The 11,288-nt window shown below is 61.9% G+C and overlaps 2 protein-coding genes across 2 annotated transcripts in view; both read right to left on the bottom strand.

Moving 5' to 3' along the window:
• LOC119111427 (apolipophorins-like) overlaps nucleotides 1-2,185 on the bottom strand; it is a gene marked incomplete at its 3' end in the record, with an annotated part of 21,852 nt that extends 19,667 nt beyond the window's left edge. The window contains exon 1 of the mRNA XM_037235238.1: nucleotides 2,155-2,185. Coding sequence (XP_037091133.1) covers nucleotides 2,155-2,185 — 31 coding nt within the window. The remainder of the gene's footprint in view (nucleotides 1-2,154) is intronic.
• A 6,423-nt stretch (nucleotides 2,186-8,608) lies between these two features.
• The window catches only part of LOC119111426 (glycerol-3-phosphate acyltransferase 1, mitochondrial), a 15,833-nt gene continuing 13,153 nt past the window's right edge, over nucleotides 8,609-11,288 (bottom strand). Inside the window, exons 12-15 of the mRNA XM_037235237.1 lie at nucleotides 10,691-10,917; nucleotides 10,135-10,263; nucleotides 8,888-9,080; nucleotides 8,609-8,616 (exon numbers count right to left, since the gene is read on the bottom strand). Coding sequence (XP_037091132.1) covers nucleotides 8,609-8,616; nucleotides 8,888-9,080; nucleotides 10,135-10,263; nucleotides 10,691-10,917 — 557 coding nt within the window. The remainder of the gene's footprint in view (nucleotides 8,617-8,887; nucleotides 9,081-10,134; nucleotides 10,264-10,690; nucleotides 10,918-11,288) is intronic.

The following is an 11,288-nucleotide window of genomic DNA, read 5'->3' as shown; positions in this document are numbered from 1 at the left end:
AGCCCGTCCGAGTGCGTTGGCCCACGCGGAGCCCGTCGGAGTGTCGTCTGGGCCTACACGGAACCCGTCCGAGTGTCACCTGCACCTACACGGAACCCGTCGGAGTCGTCTGGGCCTGCACGGAGCCCGTCCGAGTGTCGTCTGGGCCTGCACGGAGCCCGTCCGAGTGTCGTCTGTGCCTGCACGGAGCCCGTCCGAGTGTCGTCTGTGCCTACACGGAACCCGTCCGAGTGTCGTCTGGGCCTACACGGGGCCAGTCGGGGCCCAGCGCGGTCACGCGCGGCGGCCCTATGGACAAGTCCGGGCGTCCACTAGCGGGGGTCGGCCGTGGCGCCGTGCCGCGGCCGCCAGCGCCGCCCCTCCAACAATGCGCACGTGGCTCGAGCGGCGTTGGCGCTGGCCGACGGCGCATTAATTCCTTCCGGCCGGCTGGACGGCCGTGCACGGACCGGTGGCGCTCAAAGGGCGCCTGGCGCCGGCGGCCCGCGGCCCGGCGACCCCCGCGTCCGGAGGCCGGCCCCGCCGCCAGCTGGTGCCGTCCGACCGGTGGAACGGCGCGCGTCACCCCAGGGCACGCGGCCGGCGGGGGCGGCGCTCCGGGTCATACAGGCCGGCCCACCACGCGGGACGGCGGATACGACTGGAGCGCGGCTCCCGGCCCTGTGGTGACCCGCGGTGGATGACCCTCAGCGGTATGTACATGCTTGGGTCGGGCGGGTGGACGGTTGGGAGGGGGGGGGGGGGAAAGCTACTTCGCAAATGCCGCTGAAAACTACCAAATGCATCGCAACCCGCTACTGACCCACCACACACCATTCATCCCCCACCATCCAACAAACTGGTGGCTGGCCATGATCTTCACTGTAGACAAAGCCCCGAGACAGCCTGACAGTCAATGTCGCCCAGAGCCCCGGCCCGGCGTCACGCCGAGACCCTGGACAGCGCCGCCCGAGCAGACGACAGGTCGACAGCCGGACAGCGCGCCGGCGCCGGCCACAGGAGGGCCCTGCCAGCACGACTGCGGCGGGCCCCGGCCCGACGCCGCCCGAGGCGGGCGGCGAGACGACCAATCTCCGGTCAATTAGAGCCACACGGCGCAAACAGGGCCGCTGCCGGCGACCGGTCCGGCTCGGATTCATCAGGGAGACGGCGGCGGCGCACGCGACGCGCTGACCACGCCGCCAATGTCATCCGCAAGGCTGTCAAGTGACGACCGAATGGAGGGTGTCCGGGCGCGAGCCCACCTGCGCCATGAGACACGACACCGACGGGCCCGACACGGCCCAAAGGCGGCCGGTCCGACGGCGCGGCGAGCAGACGGTCGGCGGCCGGTCCGAGGGCGCAGCGAACACACACTGCCACCACAGCTCAGCGAGCTCGATAAGAGGAGTACACGGCCCAATGCACGACACACAGGTCCCAAGGCAGTCCGCGGCAGAGCCTGGACTGGACGTGTTTGTTTCTGAGAGCTGCTGCAGTGCCGGCCCGCCGACGGCCCGCGCTGTGCGTCACGCAGGGCGACGGTTGAGTCTGGTCCGTCCCCAGTCGGCCACTCCAGCCCGGGCCACGACCGCAGCCTGGCACAGCGCCGCACCATAATCACCGGCGGCGCACGTAACTCGAGCCGGACGAGTCGGCGGAGAGCGGCCGGCCTGCCGGGCGCGGCGGCGCGCCACCAGCTGGACGCCGGCCTCCCGACGGTCCCGGCCGTCCGGGAACCATCGGCAGGGCAGCCGACCAGCAGGCGGGCTGAGCACCACCGGCAGCACGAGGCGTGGATTAGGGGATCACAAGGAAACGAACGCCCGGCCCGCAGACGCTAGCGACCAGCCCAGCAGCTTGCCGGGACAGCAGGGCCCGTCATCGAGCGGTCACCGACCGGTCACCAAAGGGCCACCGGCGGGTCACCAGAGGGTCACCGGCCGGCCACCAGGGCGTCACCAGTTGGTACCTAGAGGGTCACCGACCGGTCACCAAAAGGACCACCGGCGGGTCACCAGAGGGTAACCGGCCGGCCACCAGAGCGTCACCAGTTGGTCACCAGAGGGACCACCGGCCGGCCACCTGGGCGCCACCAGTTGGTCACCAGAGCGTCACCGGCCGGCCACAGGGCGTCACCGCGGGCGACCGGCCCGCGGTCTGCGGGCGGCTCACACCACCCGTCGATGAGGCCGAGCCAGTCCATCTCGGCCAGATCGGTGGCCGGCAAAGGCCGACAAATGGGCCGCTCTGTCCACACGTCGGACCACAATCACTCGGCCAATATCCGCGCCTCGCACGCACGCATCACCGGCCGGACACGCTGGCCAGGCCCACCTCTCTGAATGGGCGGCGGCCCCCACACGCCAACTGGCGCCCGGGCTCAATACGTCTCGGCCGGCGGACGTGACTGGAGTGCGCCGTGACCAGCCGGCAACAACACCTGAGGCTCGGGGGGCAGCCAGGCCCGGCAGAGGAGTACGTCAACAGTCACCCCCCGAACTGGGCCAGCCGAGCGTCAGGCGTTCCCCCAGAACCGCGTCAACCGACCGTCAGTTGCCCCCTAACTGGGTCAGCCGAGCGTCAGTTACCCCCGAGCCGGATCAGCCGAGCGTCAGCTGCCTCCCGGCCGAGTCAGTCGAACGTCAGTTGCCCCCTGAACTGGGTCAGCCGAGGCGGCAGCTGTCTCCCGGCCGGATCAGCCGAACGTCAGCCGTTCCCCAGAACTGGGTCAGTCGAGCGTCAGCTATCCTCCCGGCCGGGTCAGCCAAGCGTCAGCATCGCTTTGTGAGCGTGGCAACCGCGCAGAGCCCAGCACGACTCCTTGTGGGGCGTGGGACGAGCTATGCAATCACAGGCATCAGGGTGTCGCATGCTATCTTGCAGGCAATTACAAAAAATAAGCCGATAGAGCAAACATCAGCAACCGATGCCAATGAGTTTGATTAATACGTTGGAAGGGCGGCATTTCAGGAGAATGTAACAGGCGGAGGTTTGCTGATGAGCAATTCGCAAGCCAATTCGAAAATACATTGCTCGAAAAATTGGCCGGCAATGAGACTCGCTAGGCACAAGTTTAATCGATGAAATCATTGAGGTGGCAATGATACACGGCTTTAGCAACTGTGAATAATACCTCGAGAAACTGCAAATGCTGTGGACGGACATTGGTAAAGCAGGCCACGGGCCCTTGTAACGTTCATGATCCAAGTCCTCTTTGTTTTCGTCGCAGCGTCCTGCACCCGACGTCGGTTTCGGACGAGTGACCATGGCCACCCTGCCGTCGCGCAGAGATACGCCCTTGGCTCGGACAGGTCGGAGTCACCCGTTAGTGAGCTGCAGCCGGCCACACCGTCTGCATCGTACAGTCTACTTCATCATGGCCTGGTCGCTGGGATCTGACATCAGACCCTTAAAAATGTCCGAGAATGGGCGGACGGACTCCTGGTCTGAGCACGAGAGGGCGTGATCGTCTGCACACAATGGCCCACATCGTCGCTCACGCGCTCGTCCGTGCTCCCCCTCCACCGACACCAGTCCCGTGCCGCTGCAACGCCCGGCCGCCCGGATCTGGAGCCAGCCTCGATCAAGCACATTCGCATTTTTGGCAATTAAACTTCGACCGTCCCCTGCTAATCGGACAGATCATATGTCACCACGAGGAAATTGCAGTGTTGCAAGTTCGTATGATCACACAACTTACTGTCATGCCCACAACGATCTATACAGCACAACTTTAAAAGTAAGGCACTATCTGCAGCCAAGACTTGCATGCACTTGTTATCAGTGTCTGCCAACATACTTGCCCCTACAAAGCGTGACTTCTGAGCTGTGCCGGGTCGGTCTAGTTCAAAACTGACTGATAATTCGAGTACCCCATTCAACCCGCGGCTTTACTCATCAACGCTGCGGTAAGAAAACGGCCAGGATGACTGACACCGGATACTACCCGAAACCGTTACACCCATTCCCGGGATTTTTTGTTGTTAACAAGTTGAATTAGAACAAATATCGAAGCCCAACAATATGCCAATGGATGGGCGGTTGGCAAAGTGAGATAACGAAGTCATGTTTCGCGTCATGTTTGCAGCGGAGGTGAAACACTCATTTGCCCTTCGATACAGATATACACAGGAATGCACAACTTCTCGAACGGCGTACAACTAGTGGCGGTGATGGTTCGGAGTTTTAGAACATGTCGACTGCAAATGATCATGCAGCGCCCAATCGAATTCAAGTACATGGCATGCTTCCAACCTAGCAATTTTGCGTGAGTAGCATGATTACTTGATTGCGGACATTTACAATGTTGATTGCGGCTCGACGGCGCACCGACAGCCGGCGTCATTGCTCCAGTCGAGCGCGCCGTATGGAATCACCAACAACAATGTTCTGAATCGGGGTTTAGCAAAACATCGGCATAACTACATTTAGGTCATTCCGGTAGCTTTAACTGGTTATCATTACCTGTGACCACCGGCTTTTATTCCCAACTGGATTTTAACGCAACAACTGGCGCACAAACTGGCAACGAAAACATGTTACGGCATCGCGTTCTTCGATTGATGCCCGTAGATGCGGAGGTACAATCACCTCACTATCCCGTGAGGTAAACCTCACAAGTACCTCACGATCCCGTGAGGTAAACCGCATCACTGGCGCCAGCGGCTGTCGCTGAGTACAGCTGTCAAACATCGGCCGGCGCCAGGTCGGGTCAGCCGTCATTCGGTCCGATCAGCCGTCCCTCGGGTCAGGTCAGACGTCCCCCGGATCGACTCAGCCGTCCCTCGGGTCAGGTCAGACGTCTCTAGGTCGGCCCAGCCATCCCCGGGTCAGGTCAGTCCGTCTCTCGGGTCAGGTCAGCCGTCTGTCGGATCGGGTCAGTCGTCCCCCGGCTCAGATCAGCCGTCCCTCGGGTCGGGTCAGCCGTCCCCCGAGTCAGGTCAGCCGTCTGTCGGATCGGGTCAGTCGTCCCCCGGCTCAGATCAGCCGTCCCTCGGGTCGGGTCAGCCGTCTCCCGGGTCAGGTCAGCCGCCCCTCGGGTCAGGTCAGCCGTCCCCCGAGTCAGGTCAGCCGTCTGTCGGATCGGGTCAGTCGTCCCCCGGCTCAGATCAGCCGTCCCTCGGGTCGGGTCAGCCGTCCCCCGAGTCAGGTCAGCCGTCCCCCGGCTCAGATCAGCCATCCCTCGGGTCGGGTTAGCCGTCCCTCGGGTCGGGTCAGCCGTCCCCCGAGTCAGGTCAGCCGTCCCCCAAGTCAGGTCAGCCGCCCCTCGGGTCAGGTCAGCCGCCCCTCGGGTCGGGTCAGCCGTCACTCGGGTCAGGTCAGCCGTCCCCTGGTCGGGTCAGCCGTCCCCAGGTCAGGTCAGCCGTCTCCCGGATCAGGTCAGCCGCCCCCACAAGCAGTCGGCGCCGCTCCACCGTCCGGCCCGGCGACAGAGGGCTCGCTCCATGGCGGGCGCAGCGGGAGGCCGCCGGCCCGGAGCGGCGCACCACGATCCCGTGACATGGAGATGAAAAGCGGCGGAGCGTTAGGGCTGAAATATCGAGAGCCCAACGCCGACAAAAGGAGAGGACGACATCCGGCGGCACCGCAGCCTTCCGCTGTGCGGAGATGGGAGCTCCAGCGGGAGATGGTGTCCCGCCGATAAATACGCCAGACGACGCCGACTGCAGAACTCGCCCACGACCTCTCACGGTCTCTCGGCGAAGTGATTATGTGCCTATGACGTGCCAGGGCCTCGGGGAGGGGTCGCGCCGCCTGAGCGAGAGCAGACGGTCACGGGCCGACAATGTCGCGTCGTCCATCGGTGCGGGGCGTCCTCGCAGGACATCCTTCCACTGCAGTCGCGCAGGCTAGAGCGTCGGGGTGAAATGCCTCAAGACGAACCGGGTAGACCGGGAGCGTAAAAGGAACTCGCTGATACACAAGACAGCTGTTAAAAACTCATTTCGCATGGCCTTTGCTAAACGTGGGGTTCGGCTGCAGCGTGACCAGACAGCGGCTGGAGAGCGCCCACATCATCAGGTGCGAACGGGCTCATCCCTCCGTTCAACCTCGGACGCCAACACGCCGCGTAATTACCTGTCCTTCGGCGAATGATGTCGCTGTTCGTAGAAGGGCAAGGGACGGCGAGCCAGCCGGCCTCATGAGCACACCACGCCTGGCGTCTGTGAGCTCAGGCGGCGGCGCAGGCACCAGGAAAACTTCACTCTTCCGCACAATACGCTTTGTCTATTTGCCTAACAGGTAAATTGACTAAGCCTGTTCTGCCAAACGTACTGAATCTGTCAAAGGCCGTTCTGCCACGGAGATTACCATTCGCATTGAATGTACAAGCAAACACCATTAGCATGCGTTTCTGTCTTCGCGACCGAGGCGATTGACAGCCTAACTCAGCCTGACCCACGTCTATTGCAACAGCAAATCAATATGCCTGCCCTGGAGAACAAAAACAAACTCTAATGCATAACCAGTGTCATCTTCCCTCGTTAGGGCGGACCTCCTCGTTGTTTACATAATGCTAAAATGAATAATGGCTTGCACACGCAAATATGCTGATATGCTTGACGGTTATCTACGGCACATATTACGTTTGTATTGTGATTATTGACGAACTGGAGCATCAATCATGACCTCGCTGGAACTTAACCACGTGAGCTATCGCCTCTGTGACCGAACTTCAAGACATCATCACCTCAGCCTTATGCTCTGAAAATGTCGTGTCTCTTACAATACCAGGAGCGGATACCCCGCGGCACGTCTCCCGGTGACGGTGGCGGTGGCGGTGGCGGTGGCGGTGACAGGGGAGGGAGGGGGGGGGGGGGGGGGGCGGGGAGGACTTCACCAAGACGTGCCATTCTGGCAGGCCCTCGAGGGCACGGGTCCACACGCCTGACACATCAGATGGCATGGTTTCAAAAAACCGAGGACAGGCTGCTCAGCCAAAAAGCACAATCCAGGATTAAATAGATACATCAATACTATAAACTGAAGTGAACAACGCTCCTAGTCCACCTGACATTCGTTCACAACACGGAGCATATATTACAAATGGCCATAGTCCCACGTTTTATTCCGCCGGGAAATATCACAGCCTGCGCTGCTTCTGCCCTGTGCCGCGCGTTTTTCGGCGCCGTTTCGCTACGGGTGACGGATGCGGGGTGTGTTTGCAGCGCAAATCACTCCCGAGAGAGGAGGCGACGGCCGGGGCCGGGCCGTCGGCCAGCCGCCTGCTGAGTCAGCTGACCATCAGCGGCCACCGCGCGCAGCACGCAACTCTCCCTCCAGTCCACACCGTGCAGCCGACACGATCGCTCCGGGACGACTGACTTGACCGTCACAGGGCGACTGATCCGGCCGTCGCAGGACGACTGACCTGACCGCCACAGGACAACTGAGCTGATCTTTGCAGGACGACTGATCTGGACGTCACAGGACGACTGAGCTGGACGTCACAGAACGACTGACCTGACCACCACGGGACGACTGACCTGACCGCCACAGGACGACTGACCTGACCGCCACAAGACGACTGACCTGACCGCCAAAGGACGCTATCCACGCGCGATTTTCCAAAGGCCTTTTAAGCTATCGACATAACCAAAAGAGAGTGGAAGAACTCGACCATGCTTTGAGCGAGGTATTTTCTCCGGCCCCCGACATCACGGGGCAGTGCTTCGCTACTACGTCCGCCGCAAGTTCTCTTTCTATTTCACGTTTCAGGGTTGGCCCTCGACTTCCGTTCATATCAAACGAGACATACCATCTTGTTGCAAACGATGCGACGAGAAACGCATCGCGACGAGAAGAAGTACGTATTGCGCTTTCCATCTGTAAATAACTGCATAAATCTACCTCTCTAGCGTTAAGATCAGCAAAGCATGTGATGCACAAGGAACGTACATCACCTGTGTCGGTAGTGCAGGGGCCAAGACGGGCGGGGATCCAGATAAAATTCGCTTGTTAGTTCCGACTTTTCCGTCCAAACCAGACAGGCATTGATGAATTGCGTAGCAGATCCAAACATAGGGCTGAGCATTACAACCACTGAATTTCTTGCCTGCGAAACAGGCCTTCCAGGATATATCTTCCACTGTCAAATAATCCTAGAGCTCTTGATCGGCCCGATAGCCCATTCGCCCATGGCGACATGGCCCGGCAGCCGCGACGCTAAGATCGGACTTCTCGATGGCTGGCCCCCAGAACTGCTCCACTGCATAATCGCTGCGGGAGCCCACGGCACCACGCCCCGAGACCACTGCCGCAGCCGGGCCAGATCACTGCCGCAGCCGGGCCAGACCACTGCCGCAGCCGGGACAGACCACTGCCGCAGCCGGGACAGACCACTGCTGCAGCCGGGCCAGACCACTGCCACGGCAGGGCCAGACCACTGCCGCAGCCAGGCCAGACCAGCCGCCCGAAACCACTGCCGCAGCCGGGTCAGACCGCTGCCGCAGCCGGGACAGACCACTGCTGCAGCCGGGATAGACCACTGCCCCAGCCGGGCCAGACCACTGCCGCAGCCGGGCCAGACCACTGCTACAGCCGGGCCAGACCACTGCCGCAGCCGGGACAGACCACTGCCGCAGCCAGGCCAGACCAGCCGCCCGAAACCACTGCCGCAGCCGGGTCAGACCACTGCCGCAGCCGGGACAGACCACTGCCGCATCCGCCACGGTTTCAACCGGCAGACGCCTTCTCCACAGGACGGCAGCCGGCCGCCGATGTGTGGGCACCGTTTTCCCAATGCGGGCCGCGGCCGGCGGCGTCGCTGCCGGCCGCCCCAGCCGCCGACCGCCCGGTAATGGACGGAGAGAGTCGGCTGAAAGGAGCCGCCAAAGTTGGCCGACGACGGCGGGCCGGCCGGCGCTCGAACGCTAGCCCGCCCGCCCGCCCCGACGCCACTCACCGTACGCCAGCATGCCCAGCATAAGCTTGTTCTTTATTTCGTAGAGGACGTCCAGTACGAAGTCGGCCTCGGCCAGCTCCTGCGTCACCAGGCGATGCAGGCAGCAGGCGGTGGTGTAGTACGTGTCCACAAGGGGAGCCACAATCGACTGCAGGTACAGCACGTGCTCCAGCGTGTCGGCCGTCAACTGCACCTGCCAGGCCACATAGCAGAAGGCACGCGGTTAGCTCGGGCTATAGTGCTAATCAACGCCACAGGGAACAGGCAGAATGCCAGTTTGTCCGTGTGCAATTTCGCTGCACCTTAGCAAGCTCCGCGTGGAACGGTCCAAGGAACAAGGTTTGCATGACAATTTAAGATTTGCGGAGTTCAACAGACGACCCATTACGCTAGATTTAAATGCACGACCGGCAGCCACTACGACCATCTTAAGCCACTGATAACAAATCACTTATACCATTACCAAGTATGGCTATCCGCCTATCTTCTACTCATCGCCTTCCTCCCTACGTGTCGCAACTTTCCCTGACTTCCACAAGGCACGCTTTCGACACAGCTCAATTTATCACATCTTTCCTTAAAGTCTCTAAATGTCTGAATAGGCTCCGGTCACTGTACCGACTGTCGGTTCAGCCTCTCTGGTGTCCAGAGTCAGGATAGCGGGCCACGCCCAACGGGTCGACCTGACGTAGATGCGGCAATTATAGCAGTGTGCGGGATGAGACAGAACCTTGGCAGCTCCATCTGCGCACAAAGGCCGGAGGCCGAATGGACCGTTCAAGTGTAAAAGCAGCTCCCTGAACGGTACAGTCATGGTGCACGAGAGAAACTGAGATATATTGCACTTCCCTCGCATCCAATACATACCGTCGAATGGCCAGGCTATAGGAAGGCCAGCTGTTCCACCAGTCAGCGGACCATAATGCACCTTTTCGGAAGGCTCGCGCGTCAATCCCACCAATACCCTGGTGCAGCCGAAGTCGGCATTGACTCGTTAGCTACCGCCCTGATTCGCAAAACGAAAATACGACAACGCGCACGCCCAGGGTAGCACATATACGTAATGCATCGCTAGGTCGGTGGTGTCGACTATACGTGGCACTGATCCCAACAGATTTGGCACCTCGTAAGCCAAGGCCGCTCACTCGCCCAGCTCGCCAGTGAAGGCCACGCTCCTGAGCGGAGGGTGGGCAGGAGCGCCCTGGTCCGCGCCCGTGCCGGTCGCCGGGCCACCGAGCACCACTCACCATCCAGAAGGTGTCCGACTGCGTCCCGAAGCAGTCGGCCTCGTCCTCGCTGTCGGTCTGCAGCTCCTGGGCCTTGAAGCGGCTGAAGGCCCGGCTGGCCCACTCCTCCGACTCGTCCACCAGCTTCGGCTGCCGGGCGCGAGAGCGCAGAGGTCACTCTGGGGCACCAGGCGCGGCCGCGCAGGTCGCGCCGTCAGCCGGACCGGGTCGCGGGCGGCCCCACCAGCCATAGACGCCACATCCGCGCCGCGTCCACACCACACCGCACGCTCAAGCACTCGTCAGTCTCCTTCGTGCCAGCACGCACATCGCGGTTCGTTGCCGCGACGATGACCCGGCGTGCATAGCACAGCCCCCAGGGGCCGGCTAGCAGGCGCGGCCATCCGCTCGCAGCCTGCCCTAGCAGTCACATCGCCCAAGACCGCTGCCGCGCGCTCAGTGCACATCGTGGCTGATGGGGGTCACTCTTCGGCTCCAGCGAGCGGCGGCACTCTGCACCGGCTGAGCGGCGCCGAGTGCGGACACGACCACACCCCAGCCGCAGCCGGCCACCCACCTCCACTGCGACCAGCACCTCGGCGCTGGTCAGACGGCTGAGCGGCTCCACCAGCGCGTCGTCCAACCGACTGCAGGGCGGCGTCAGCAGCAGCTCGTCCCGCAGCAGGTCTGCCAGGTCGCAGGCGGCGGCCAGCACCTGGTGCCGGCCCACCTCCAGGTCTGGACTCGGCCCCAGGTCCACCGCCGCCGCCAGGTCCACCGACAGCAGAGACAATAGGCCGGAGACTGTCGCACAGAGCAGTACGTTAGAAGACGCACCGACAGCAGAGACAACAGACCGGAGACTGCCGCACAGCGCAGCACGTTAGGAGACATACCGACAGCAGGGACAACAGGCCACATACTGCCTGCCCCAGACACTGCCAACAGCCAAGACGGGCAAGCACAGTCAAGCATTTCCTGATGGGAAAATGACTTGCTTTAACACCGAATACGATAGCTACAGAGACAATGTGTAATCTGCGATGTCTCTGATCTGCCACGTGGCCGGAGGGGTCCTCTGAACGGCACAAGCTGCGGACGGTGCGTTCAGAATGCAACTGACCCCACTGCAACCGCCGGCGTGAGAATGTCACGCTGTTGGTCATCGTGACTGG

This window comes from Pollicipes pollicipes, unplaced genomic scaffold (assembly GCF_011947565.3).
Source record: "Pollicipes pollicipes isolate AB1234 unplaced genomic scaffold, Ppol_2.1 Scaffold_7261;HRSCAF=8764_pilon_pilon_pilon, whole genome shotgun sequence".
In the NCBI taxonomy this organism is placed as follows: Eukaryota; Metazoa; Arthropoda; class Thecostraca; order Pollicipedomorpha; family Pollicipedidae; genus Pollicipes; species Pollicipes pollicipes.
The sequence above is the reverse complement of the archived record's forward strand: the minus strand, read 5'-3'. Positions and strand labels throughout refer to the sequence as shown.